General features: G+C 34.2%; 1 protein-coding gene across 1 annotated transcript in view; it reads right to left on the bottom strand.

Moving 5' to 3' along the window:
* Positions 1-13,151, bottom strand: part of LOC135695901 (dedicator of cytokinesis protein 1) — a 35,273-nt gene extending 22,122 nt beyond the window's left edge. Inside the window, exons 1-22 of the mRNA XM_065215113.2 lie at positions 12,994-13,151; positions 12,282-12,365; positions 10,481-10,521; positions 10,291-10,346; positions 9,409-9,505; positions 8,924-9,016; positions 8,253-8,308; positions 8,053-8,140; positions 7,677-7,709; positions 6,931-7,085; positions 6,046-6,127; positions 5,470-5,533; positions 4,860-4,931; positions 4,539-4,614; positions 3,790-3,872; positions 3,549-3,592; positions 3,062-3,143; positions 2,745-2,798; positions 1,809-1,879; positions 1,179-1,277; positions 568-640; positions 341-444 (exon numbers count right to left, since the gene is read on the bottom strand). Coding sequence (XP_065071185.2) covers positions 341-444; positions 568-640; positions 1,179-1,277; positions 1,809-1,879; positions 2,745-2,798; positions 3,062-3,143; positions 3,549-3,592; positions 3,790-3,872; positions 4,539-4,614; positions 4,860-4,931; positions 5,470-5,533; positions 6,046-6,127; positions 6,931-7,085; positions 7,677-7,709; positions 8,053-8,140; positions 8,253-8,308; positions 8,924-9,016; positions 9,409-9,505; positions 10,291-10,346; positions 10,481-10,521; positions 12,282-12,365; positions 12,994-13,039 — 1,653 coding nt within the window. The 5' untranslated portion in view covers positions 13,040-13,151. The remainder of the gene's footprint in view (positions 1-340; positions 445-567; positions 641-1,178; positions 1,278-1,808; positions 1,880-2,744; positions 2,799-3,061; positions 3,144-3,548; positions 3,593-3,789; positions 3,873-4,538; positions 4,615-4,859; positions 4,932-5,469; positions 5,534-6,045; positions 6,128-6,930; positions 7,086-7,676; positions 7,710-8,052; positions 8,141-8,252; positions 8,309-8,923; positions 9,017-9,408; positions 9,506-10,290; positions 10,347-10,480; positions 10,522-12,281; positions 12,366-12,993) is intronic.
* Between the last annotated feature and the right edge of the window lie 638 nt (positions 13,152-13,789).

The following is a 13,789-nucleotide window of genomic DNA, read 5'->3' on the forward strand; positions in this document are numbered from 1 at the left end:
CAATTAAGGTTAAATGATATGATTTTCTAAAGAAACTTCGGACATGTCTGTTACTGGACAATCACAAGCAGAACGACAAACCATATAGAAATTATGAGGCAAGGGGGTAAATGAACCCTAGAAAACTTTCAGGGTTAATCGACAATATCTCAATATGTGTATGGTACACATTTTTTAAGTTATGAGACATTGCCAGCCAGCCATGAAACATCACAACGTATTGATACAAGATTTTTTAAGAAACCAAAGTTCATTTTTCTGAAACTTCGTTACCATCCTTTTATCCAGGAACACCAAAAATTCAATGTGAAAATGTGCCTTATGAATTATTAATACAAACCTTATAAATTGCCAAATCATGACAACTGTCCTGCAGCGCGGTTCCATCGTTGTTCATAAGAGGGAGGTAAGCGAATGCAAAAATTTTCTGATTTTTGTCTTTTTCTAGAGAAACAAAAAACTCACATAAAGCGCAAAAAATAAACCAACAAAAGCGATTCAGTCATCAGCTTCATCTACAAAAGAACAAAGATAAGTGTGAAAAGTAAAGAAGATTTACTAACTCACCATCATTTGTTGCCCTGTGCCTGAACGTAAATCTGATATGTGACCCCTGGATGCGCTCGATTGGTACACTCAGCTGCGTAAGAAAGAAATACATTACGTTAAAATGACAAATTCTTGTAATATATGATAAAAATGATCTATGCTAGTCCGAGCTTTAAAATTACCATAACTTTCGGTAAGATGGATAGCATAACTTTCGGTTGGTCGGTCGGTCATGGAATGAAACCAATTTAATATTAGTTTTGAATCGGAAGCACAAACCGGCCGTTATGGGCAGTTTGTTCTGAGACTTGTGAAAGAATCCGTTCAAATTGTTTTCAGTTTCTGTACTAATCTTTCACTGGAAACTGAGATATGACTGAAAATCCAAACTACTTTTGAGTAGTGCAAACCAATTAACTGCGTGGATTTGACTCAAATATTTTCATTTTTTCACTATAAACATAAAGTCTTATCAGACAAAAATAATCATGAATAGCCAGGCTGTCTAAGCAGCTTGCCCTAATGATTTTGCTCCCCAATGTTTATGAAATTGTTCTGTATTGGGCGTGCAATCACAACGATTAAGGAGATTATCGCCAAGCAGATTCAATATGGAGTAAGAGACTCACCTTAACGGTTTCCATCCATCTTGGATTAGCACAATGGTAATAAATGCATGAGTAATATTCGCTGCACATATTTTCACCTGACCCAGGACTTATCACACTCTTCAAAAAGAAAAAGTTGGACATGAATGTAACTATTATATAGAAAGCTACTTTCTTATAATAGACACTTCCAAACAATGGACATTGAATTTCATCCTAGATTTTTTCCCCACTGTAAAGGCATTCTTGAAGTCCAATCCGGACACCGGACATTTACTAAAAACGGACAACTCCGAAAGTGTACGTAAAAAGAGGATCTACTGTGCCTGATTGCTCTAAGTTCCAACAATCAAATATACAGCGCTTTGTTAGCCGAACTGAAGTTGTTGTGGGACAGTGAAATCGTGGTTTTAAGCATCAATTCACAAATTTATAGATACTCTAGATAAAACAACAACAACTGATATATTTTTTTAGAATTCTGACGATTCTTGCTGTATTTATAACAACGGAATAGCACACAAAAATATGAGATTGATGTATGATAGTTAGCAAACCTTTGATGCATACATGTTCATTCATTTCAAAACTGCCACAATAATTTGGGAAGGGGCAGATGGTTCACGGTTGAAATGAGGAAAAATATCTTACTTCAAGTAGAGTTCCATCTGCCGCATGAATTGCCATTGTCACTTGAATGTTCTTATTTGCACTTTTGTTTCCTAAAGCATTAACATGCATTAGGGCTTTCAGGGCTTAAAGCCACAAACATCAAATATGCAAATGAAATGAGGCCTATTTTACGTCATCATACTAATTATAAACAGAGAAAAAACACAATTTACCCGTTCAACTAAAAAACTCGTGGCTGAAAATGACGATATGGATCTCATTTTGTTGAACAGTTATCAATGCTGAGTGAAAAGAGGAGCAGAGTCATGGAAAACCTCTGAAAACAGCCCACAGAAATCAATGACAAGATTGGGCATGGCATTGAAAGTTCTTTAATCTCAACACGACCATCCTCAAAATCTTGGTATTTTCTAGGCCTGTTCATGTCAGATTATCAAACCTTATCATTGTTTGGCAATTTTAAGGTCGGAAGAGTCTGATATCAAACATAAAGTGAAAGTTAAGTAATGAATTATTGAGTTCAATTAGAAAATAGAAGCTGCTACATTCTTTTAAGCTCTTTTTTACTGACAAATCTTTATCGATAAGTTTGAGCTTCTTTAGGGATAAGGAAACACTTGGCGCAGCTGTTACAACTTCATTAAACTAAAAACTGCCAAAATTTTGCAAAATTGATCATTCTGGTTGGGAGTTAAGTCCACGGTCAAAGTCAACAGACAAAACTGCCAATAAAACAATGAAATGTGATAACCTGAGCAATCAAAAAACTTTTCTAAAAAGGGCAAAGAAAGTTATAAAGGCAAAAGTAACTCTGTCGTGCCAAACCAGGTCTCTATCGGCTTTTACAGAAGCTTGTCTAATATGCTAATAAAATTGTACATCAAAATCAACCAAATAAAGTTAACAAATAATCAACAATATAGCAATGCAAAGTTAGAAAAAAGCTTAAAGTACCTCTTTCAAAGTTCCCATTGAGTAGGGTTATGTAAATATCATTTCTCGTGTCACCTAAAGCAAAAACCCATTGTGAATACAAGCTTTATAAAACGTCTACATTACTGCGATAAGGGGAGTAGGGCACATGTCGGAAAAGTTAAGACAACATTAAATTTCCCCATATGAAAACGGTAAAATTCAGGAGAAGATTATGAAGGCCACGAAAGGCCTAGTGATGGAGCACTTTTATTGAGTGTACGATAACCAAAATCGAACTGGGGTTCAACAGATATAATTTATCAAGTGTCAAGTACTTATCGATAAGATTTTTATACCTGGAAATATAACATCTGGGAAGCCATGCTTTCTCGCAACGACAGTGAATTTGTTGACCAAGGACGGGTGCTCTTCTCGCACCTAAAAAATCAGGGCTTGACTTTAGAACAACGCCGGCGGTCTAAAGCATTAAGATACAAATAGTTCCTATCAAAGAAATCGCTACTTGAGTGATGGCTCGAGAAATACTTGAGTTATGGCATAGGTAAAGATTGCGCAGATTTGTTGCGATAGGTAAAACATTACTAAAAAGGAAATTGATGAAAATTGCATTAAAACTCTCAATGGGAACATTAAACATACTGAAAAACTAAGTGACCATTGCAATGTATGAAGAGGGATCTACGAATTTAAATTGAATGACTTTAAAATTATTATTAATAATCGTACTGTGAGTGCAGGAGACTTAAATAAGATATTCCACGGTTCATGCCTGAAATTGTGTAGCCGAAAAAATGTTTTTATAAAATAAGTAGATTTATATACCGTTGCAAGGTCACCATGTACCATTTGCAGTGAGAGCCAGATACCTGGAAGTAACAGTGAACATAACATACAGGTTATACAACCAAATCCAAAAGGAACAAAGTAGATGACTTTGTGACATTTGACAACGCCAAAGCAAATACCTAATGTGTTACCAATACTTTACATTAAAAAGACATCGCTAACTTTTAGTAATACCTAGTCAGAAAACGGAAAAGCAATGTGAAGATTAGTTAAATACCTTGGTTAGAAGACTGTCTATCTTGCTCTTTAGTGACACATTTCCGGATAAGTGTATCCATGAATTCACCGTCGCCAGTAATCCTGTAAGAAAATAAGGTGTAGTATAGCTTTCCCAATGACATAAGTGTACTTTAAGAGTGGCTATGTACACAATCGTAAATAGCTGTCGAAGTGCCAGTCAGAGGAGGCACTTTCCCGTGGCCAAATACATCATGAATAATAATGGTAGCTAGTTCCTTTCCTCAGTGCCTTCATCTTTCCAGAATGTCTATCCTGTATCTATATATCCTACTAGGTTCAAATCTCTTATTGAATTTGATTCGAACCCATAAGTACAGCAGTCACTACCGTAAGTACCTCGCTTCTTTATAACAGACTCGTAATTTCATTCATAATGGAAAAAAGAACCAGAGTAAGCAATGATTTAGTTTGATGAAAACAGCTAAAGTCGTTGTACCCAGTATGTGACATATTTTGCTCTACAAATTACTATTACTTTATCTTTTGCATCAATTGAAACAAGCGTATAAACGGTCCGTTAGAGGGGTTCGTGAGAGTAGCTAGAATTCTTATGATTTTTAATCAAATATGTCTTGAAAGAAGATTTTAAATCCTAGCTAACAATGCTTTGACTGCCAAACATCCCAAATATCAGTAAAGAAAGACTCTAAAAACTAAAAAAATAAGAAAAGTCTCAGCTTTTAGAAACTTTTAGTAGCAACGAGATGCCATTGGATGAAGACTTACGTGTGAAGTTGTAGAAAATATTCCTTGTCATCTGCATCTTCGACTTTTCCACTAATAATGTCACTGACATATAGGACTGAAGATAAAATGCAAATAAGAAACTAAGAACCAATACCGGGGAATGCACACCTGATCATCTCATAATTCTGCACTTCATGATACGCGTTTAATCAAAAATGGCAATTTAGAATCAGTATACAAAATGAAGTATACATGATTTAGAGAGATATCTTGCAGAAACAACCATTAACTTTAGAGCAATATTTGAAAAAGGAGCTTTAGCAAGCACCCTATGAAAATTATTTCTTCAAATTCTAATACCTGCCACTCCAAATGGCCTACGAAGCCGCTGAGTCAGTCGTTTGTTGTCAGCATCCTTTGCAATCATGCGACCTACAAAATGGCTCTTTATAGCATATGAAATATTTCTTTCAAAGTTAAAATCTGTCTTGATAGCACAGCATAGCTAAGTATTTAATCCCATCTTCTAGCTTCTGCTATGTTTATCAGAAAAATTTCAGCTCATTTGGCGAGATCCAGCCTGCTGCAAGAAGGATTCAACTTGATCCAGATAAATTGCTTCTTGTGTAAACATTATATAGAAATCTCACAGATTTGTCCAAGAAGTAAACTCTCAGCTCATAAATAGAAAGGATAAGGTAAACTTTGCACATATCAAAAGACCCTGAAATACTGTACACTCACAGAAAGAGCTACGACTCAGTAATGTCAACGGGTTAAGGTGGATAAAAATTTTTTCAGGAAGATGGATGTTACCGTACTTGTCATTTGAAAAATCACATAAGCTGCATCCAATAGTTTCATGACGGTAAAATAAGGTCACTGTCAAGTGCTGTTCGCAAACAAATGATTATATTTTGCTTGTAGTAGAGAGCTTGCATGTAGTGATTCTATAACATGAAAAACTGACCATTTCTAATGATTTGGCAAACAACGAAGAGCTTATCTCTTTGAAGATCTTGAGAACCCAAATCCTGAATAAAAAAGTTAATTATAAACAAATATCTGCAAATAAAACTTGTATATTTGACCTTGTTAGAGTAATCTCTATGAGAAAAAGTAAGAATTTCTAAACACAACTGAAATGAATGTTAGCAATAAAAAAATTTCTTCCATTATATTCTGTTTGAAAGCTAACACCTAGAAAATATAAAACAATAAATTTTCTCGCCGCGGCAAGAAAAATTTTCTCGATTCCAAAAGAAATTTACAGCTTAACCTTTGAAATGTTTACAGCAAGCTTGAGTGGTTTTGCCTCAGCTTAAAACATCAAGCTATAAAATAACAACTGCCAGATTTTTTAAGTCGCAACTTAAAAATCATCTATTGCTACTTTTCTTACAACACCCTTCTATTTTTCAAAAAAAAGCTCATTAAATTAAAACATGTGAGCTGATAGTTGTTCTTGATAGTTTTTCTTGAATTAAAAGCATGTGAGCTGATTTGTCTTATCTAAATCTACAACAAATAAACAGGGTATTCTTACAGTGAAAAGAGAAGAGAGGTTATGAAGTCTATCCAGGTCCTTCGGCATGCCAAGCTTGTCCCATCTGACAACGAACTGCTCACTAGATAAAAAGAAATTACTTTATATGTGCACTGGAAAGCATTTACAAATGCTTAAATTTAATGGACTGCATACATCCATTATACAAAGAAACGAAACAGCATGTTTTTAAACAGAAAATGTAAGTCCTTCAAATCTTAACCAAGCGGTCAAATTCGTCACGAAATTCGTCTTAGAATTAATGGAAATAGCATGAAATCCAGAAGGTAACCGTATGGAAGTAGCATTTGACCAATAAAAAACTCTCTCGTACTTAACAAAACTTGACAAATAACAAGATTACCCTAGGAAAGGAAACATACTTGGGAAAACAACCATGAGATACCAGCTCGTGAGAACATAAATCAATTAAGGTAAGCTTGACAATGACAATTATCCCTATATGATCCTTATTTTTAAAGAAGTGTCACTCGTGTCGACTTATCCCCACTCTCTGACCAGCATAGAAAGAGGTCTACGAAAAGTTTATCAAAACTTCGGGGTCTTTCAATAACATTATGCTAGAACATAAAAATGTTTAGTATCTATTTGAAATTAAGAAGATATTAAGCAAGAAAGATAGTAAGCTGGTTATTGCCTTTCTATTGTCCGCATAATAACAAAACAACCCCAGCAATGTCTTTGAACGGTATGACATTTTTTTACTGCTCTACACATACAGTAATGAGTTGGAATAGTTTTTCTACAAACACTTAATATTAAAAATCGTCTTTAAAGGGGAACTTTGGAATCTCAGAAGCATGCAAATTACCAGGAACATTTTGTTGATGTACAGTTTATAACAAATCCTGTTGGTCAAATTACCTGATAAAAACATTCTCTCTGCCATCATACAGTGCAATATAAACTTCTGAATCATCCCCAATCTTGCAGATAACATTTTTTATGTTAACATACAAATTATGGCTGCTGTATGCGCTGATTGACTTCTGGGACCTTCTAGACATCCGACCATCAGGCTGTAAAAACAATTTCTTAAGACAAGTCGCTTATATACTAACAATAACGTTTTGTACCAATTACAATCATTGGTTATTTTCTTTAAAAACTGAAATTGTAATAACAAAAAACATTACACAGAGACAACTATTGCAAGTATATTTGAGAATTAACGCTAACAATTCGAGCTTCAAAAGATTATTTTGAATTTACAATCATCCCATGAAAATTCCAATCTTTTTTACGGCAAGCAAAACTGTCATCTAGATTGGACAGATTGTAATCTAAATATTGCTTGTTTCATATGAGTTGACAACTTTGTGTCCACCTCTCCTGATCACTTTACGACAGACTGACAAACGACAAACTTTTCATTAAGCTGACGATGAGACTGAAAAACTGGTCTCATTTTGTCGAATACTTGATTTTTCCCTCTTTCTATAAAATGAGCTTTACATCTTCTTCTGAGCCTAGATCCAATGATTCAGCGTCTTTTTGTAAACGAGAAGCAGCTGAACCTGATTGATAATGTCAATCAAGGCAAAGTACGTCAATCAAATCAAAGAATTTGCAATCGCTAAATGCAGGAAAACTGAATGTGAACAACTTACACTGTTTTGAGTTCTTTGCGATGATTCAAGGTGCTATAAAAACAAAACATTCTCCCTACTTAATATAAGTTAACTACAGAGTGCTCAAAAACCGGAAAAATGGCTACTAAAGCAGTAAGCAAAAAGTACTTAGTCAACTGATATATATATCTGATATTTAGACATCGAAATATATTGAAAAGCCGGATAAGCAGCCATAAGAATTGTTGGTTCAAAGTTTTTCAACAAAACTATAATTACACTGGCAAACCCTTTTCACGTATAGAACTGTCTAATAACTTACACTAACTTTCGTAAATTTTCATTCAATCATTAGGCAAAAAATTCCTTAACAAAGGGTCAACAAACAGGGACTTTTTAATAAAAATATTCATACACGCTTATAAAGTTCGATGACTCCAGTTTCTTCCAGATTGATAATATTCCCAGCGTTGTCTCTAACAACTAGATCAAGGCCAAGTTTCCTGGAAAGGACAGAGTAGATACACGTTAACGCTGACAATATACAAAATAATAAAAGTAAAGTGCAAAACTTTGAACAAAAACAACGCCAAAGGAAAATACGATTTAAGTTACCTGTTTCCATAATCAATCTTATTCGCAATATCACGCTTCAATTGCTGAACTTGGTCCTAAAACAAAAACCAAACTTTCTCAAAATATTTCATCTTCCTAAGTAGTAAAATATCCTATTCCTTTAGGCACGGTGGAACCTTGGTAGCTGTGGGCTGTAGCCCCCCCCCTCGCCCCCAGCCATCATTTTTGCTGAAGTATAAAATCAAGGTTAAGGCACCAAAAATAATGGTGGCAAACTACCAAAAATGTTTGCCAAGCTACCTAGACCCCCAATTCTAAAATGTGCTTCGGCATCCCTGTCCTTGTAGAATGAGTCACACGTTTCCTGAGAATGCGCCTTCTCGTTAACTTCACTCCATTCCATCCATTTCACTACCTCCAATTCATTGTGTCTTATCTTTTATTTTATAAAGCAAACACTGAAACTCGTACTTTCAACTGTAACTAGTGTATCAGAAAGCCTAAGAAACTACAAAATTGATTGAAAAGGACTAACTGAAATACTGTTAGCTGATTTTTCTTAATAGGTATTGACAAAAATTATATTTATTACACAAAGTAGGCATTATACGGTATAAATCGCATTCTATGGCTGACAGCTTGTAAACAACTCACCTATCAATCAAAATACTAAGATAAATAAGGCAGACTTTTATCAAAACGTTCGTTACCGCAGTAAGAGTTCCTGAGATAATTTGCCTTCTCCAGTTCATAAGCTCCATCATCAGCTGGCGAATGTCTTGAAACAGTTCTGTTTCTTGTTTCTATGGAATAAGGGTTTTGAATAACATGTAACGGGGAAATTTTACATGGCAGTTTTTCTTCAAGCAATGTGAAATGTATGCATGATCTGCAATTCATCAGTTCTATTCCATAATTATCAGATGTGAGGCCTTCAAATAGTGTTTCTAAACATATTCAAAGAAGACTGGCTGAAACTTTTTAAACATGCAACTACTTTTAGAAGGTTTTTGGCAGAGTTCCCAAACAATAAACAAAAGCATACAAAATTGGTTATTCAACATCATTTTGCTATCAGTCCTTTATAACATCAAAGGGTAGGCCTGTAAAATCAATAGGCAAAACTTGCATCTTAGGATTCTTAAACAAATTTTTAATTCGTCTATACTGATATCTAAAAGAAATCAGCCCATACCACAAACAGCTCCTTCCATATCATACCCCATTCTCTCAGAACCGATGTAACTTCCTCTACAATTGGCAGCTCTTTCTTTGATGCTTCAACATTTTGCCTGATATTTAAAATACAGATTGTTCAAGTTAGCTTTACCATTTCAGTGCTCTAAAAATATTTCATCCTTGCATTTTCAAAATAAAATGAGGCATATTTTAACAAACCCGTAATATAGAAAAACCAAACCCAAAACCTTGACAAGTAACATGCAAAAAATCCTTTCAAAAGATCAAAATATAAATTGCAAATGTACATTTTGTAATTAAAGGTTTTCAAAAATGAATTATTTAAAGAAGCACTTAAGAATGATTCTGAAGTTTGTGAATCCTACATATCTGAAGAGAAGATTGGTACAAATAATATAGCACTATTTTTTCTTCAAATGAATTATATAATTACTGCTGATTGCAACCCTTATACCACACAAGTATCTGACATCATAAAAAAGGCAGGATTTTGAAGAAAAAGATAATGATTACTTGACAAAATAGAAAAATGCAAAATAGAAATTGGCATAAAATCATAATTTCAAATGGTGATTTTTTTGTCAAATCACTCCCCGTCTAATTCTCATCATAGTACAAAAAATATGTTTAAATTTTATGTATGGAAAACTGATCTACCTGAATTGAATTCATAAACATTCTACAGTGTAAAACTTTGCTATAGCCAGTTAAGGGTTATGGGCTTTGGGAATTCCCGATTGGAGTGATTTTCCAAAGCAAATACGAGTAATAGCCGCTTTCTAAAAATCAAACCTCTTGATTGTCACTTTATTAAAATGTCTTTATTCTACTTAACTAATTTAGAAAACTTTTAAGCTGAATACAATCTAAATCTTACCCTTGTCGATCCAAATTATGGTCTTTGACATGTACATGTGTTGCAGGAAATATTCCCTAAAAAATCATACAATTAAACAGAAAACTCGGATTAACTAAAAATATTGAGCATAGCCAGCAATTTTCGTGTTTGTATTATAGTTCAAATACAGATAAAATCATAATAATTTGTATAATATGTAATAGCATACCCAGACGTTTTTGTTTCTCAGTGAGAACCCCCTATACCATTCTGGAATGATAAAAGATAAAGATATCAAGCTTTTATCAATGTTGTCTTGTTAGATTTGTTAAGATAGTGATCAACATAACATCGATTATGTTGATCAGGTATCCTTATATACACAAAGTAATGCTCTACCATTATAAAATGACATATATTGGAAGTGAGAAGGAAGGGTTTTAAAACAGTGTCTTTATGAAACAAAAATGGTCTTTAAGATAATTTGCAAGATAATTTGCAGTTGGGATTTACAATTTGCAGAAAGACAGCTGCTTTCCTCAAATTCAGTGCTCCCATTCAATGTTTGCTTTGTTCCGCTATGGCGCATCTGTGCCCCCCCCCCCCCTATGTTTTCCTATGGCTCATTTTCTTGTTGTCCCCTACATTTCATTACATTTCCTTACAAATTCAACAGGAGATTAGGAGCTCTATTGTGTATAGTGTCTTTGACTTTTGACTAAGAAATGTGTTAACTTGTGAAATAACACAGAATAGAAGAATCCCCAGGAGAGAGCCCAAATTGTTTCAACAGTGACTGCCTTTGAAAATTAATGTGTGACTATTCCTCTTCAAATTTTTTTCATAAGTAATGAACTGAAATTGAATTGATTCAGGTTCAATGTTCTAAATGGAATTTTTAATATATTGAAAGTTACTGAAATAAATTGTCTATCTTCACAGTGAATGCTAAATAACAATCAACTCTTGCTCAAAAGAATACACTTTATTGTGTTGAAAGGTCTGTTCTACTCAAGAACCATTACAGATTACTAGAAATTCAGTTACAGATTAGAAGCTTGATGCCCTGCCAAAAGTCCTTAGCATTACCTTATTCTGTAAAACTAATTTTGCATCTAAAGCACATTGATACAACAATTTGACTTACGGCCTAGTTTTGAAAATTTCTCCTAATCTAATTATACGACTTTCTAAAGCTCAGATTTGGTTTTATCACCATAATTTTAGGCTGGATACAATTTTTCATATTGTTTGTGCTTGTATTTTAGATGTTACGGAGAAATGAAGTTTGAAAACTTGTAAGGGATTTGACCGCAAAAAAACATTCGGGGGGGAACTTTACCCCCCTAGTCGCCAATCATGGTCAAATCCCTTATAACATTTTTATCTTTTTGTCATCATAAGATCAATATCGTGAGCAATACCATAGGGAAAATTCGAAGGCTATTAAAATCATTGCTCGCAATCTGAATCTGAGGTCAAAAATTTTGTACAAAATAATTTGAAATTTTTTTCAAAATGAGGCCGTAAGTCGAATTAGTCTATTGAAAGAAGACTAGACCTCTGCATGAGAGCAGGAAATTTCAATGATTGTATAATGCTTCTTATTCTAAATGATTTTTAAAAATTAATTTTTGATAACAAACACAAAAAACTTGTTAGAGTCTTTCTTGTTGCCTAAATATTTTCCATTGTAATTTCTTATTCTGTAAATTTTGTGATCTTACCCACATTATACACATTATATTGTATACAACAGTCATGAACTTATTTTTCAAATTTACTTTACCTAGTAGCTAAATGAATTCAAATCAAATAAAAAATCTAAGTTGAAATCTTCTATCAAAAAAGGGCCCTACAACTTGGAAAAGTGAAAAACACAATAAGAAGCCAATTTTCACAAAGACTGAAGAGACAAAAGGCAAAGAAAATGAAAATTGATTGGACATCAACTTGTGTTTTGAATTTTTTATAAATCTTTATATCTAAAAGTAAGGTTTCCTTTTGATTCCATCAAAAAGGTAACCCACCTTTATGTGTTTCCTTGATTGCAACAATCTCACCAAGTTGTAATGAAAGACAATAGTCATGCTTTCCAGAATATTGACAAATTGCTATGGAGAGAAAGATTTCTGATAAGATTTGAAGTATGACAAACAAACCAGATAACAGTAGCTCTAAAAGATAAGACAAAAATTCTAGTTTTAAACATTGAAATTTTAAGAAGTTAAGGTGAAAATTGTTGCTTCATCATAACCTTGAATTTTTAGTCATTAATTGCTGTTATGATGAAAGATTCTTCATTCTCCCTACATTTTATTGCCTAGTAAAGAAAAAAAAGCGATCAAATAGAAAATGTCTGTGAAGCAATATATATCTACCTAGGTTTTAAGTAGATGATATCAACTAAAAAGGTGCGTCAAATAACAACTCTCGGTGGTAAAAGTAAATCTGTTTTAGCTTCTTAGCATTGATGACTTTACTTTAATTCTTAGAACAATAAACTTTGGCCTATCATCTAAACACTCTCAATGTTTCCCAAAAACATTCTGATTCAGAACAGCGAACCACACTTCTTGAATTGTAACATCATATTATAACACCTTTGTTCCATGAATTCGTCAATGCCTTATATAAAATCATAAGCCCCCACTCTAGGCCATTCTATCTAAAGTGAGGTGAGTTTTAAGTAGTCTCGAATTCTATTCTACCGTTTTTAGCTCAATGAAACCATGAACTTACCGACAGCATACTTCACTGGCTCGACAGGCCTCCAGGAAACAGTCATATTTCCCAATTATACCGTCCAAACAACCGTTTCTGTAGCTTCGCATAACTTGGGTGTACCCTTTCAGGAAGTACCACAATCAGTCACAACACCAATCACAGCCTCGTTTACACAAAGTAGTCACTGGGCACCAGGGGCACCAGGGGCTCCTGCATAGCACGGCGAAACCTTCAAAGCTACAGAGGGTCCGAAACTCACTCAAACTCAAAAAAAAACATTTTCAGCAAATCAATTAATTACACGTTACGTCATTTAAGTAAGTTGTTCAAAATTCAATTATTAAATCCAAAATTACAATAAGAACATTAAAGATAAAAACAATACTATATACAATTAAATCAGCTGACGAACACATGAAAAAAACTCAAGATAGAGATATCAAAGCCATGTGCACGGTTGACGTGATTTGACGACGAGTTTACAATTCATTTTGCAAATGACACTAGAAAAAAAGCAAAGGAAATGAATAAAGAAGGCCTTCCTCTACCCAATTTTCGCAGGCCACCAGGCACCGCGGAGCAGGAGGGGGCTTGGGGGCTTCAGCCACTTTTTGCAAAAAATGCCCAATATTTTGTACTAAACTGTAAAGCCTCTTTTTAAAAGGTTTTAGCCCCCCCCCCCCCCCCCACTTTTTTTAGACCTCCCACTTTTCTCAACGCTCCGTGGTACCTGGCCACGCCCTTCAAAATGCCCATTTTGAAAAAAAAATTTGTACGTGCAATCTTTGGTTCAACACGCCAATGGTTGGTT

Source organism: Rhopilema esculentum, chromosome 14 (assembly GCF_057945365.1).
Source record: "Rhopilema esculentum isolate cy_ngs chromosome 14, ASM5794536v1, whole genome shotgun sequence".
NCBI lineage: Eukaryota > Metazoa > Cnidaria > Scyphozoa > Rhizostomeae > Rhizostomatidae > Rhopilema > Rhopilema esculentum.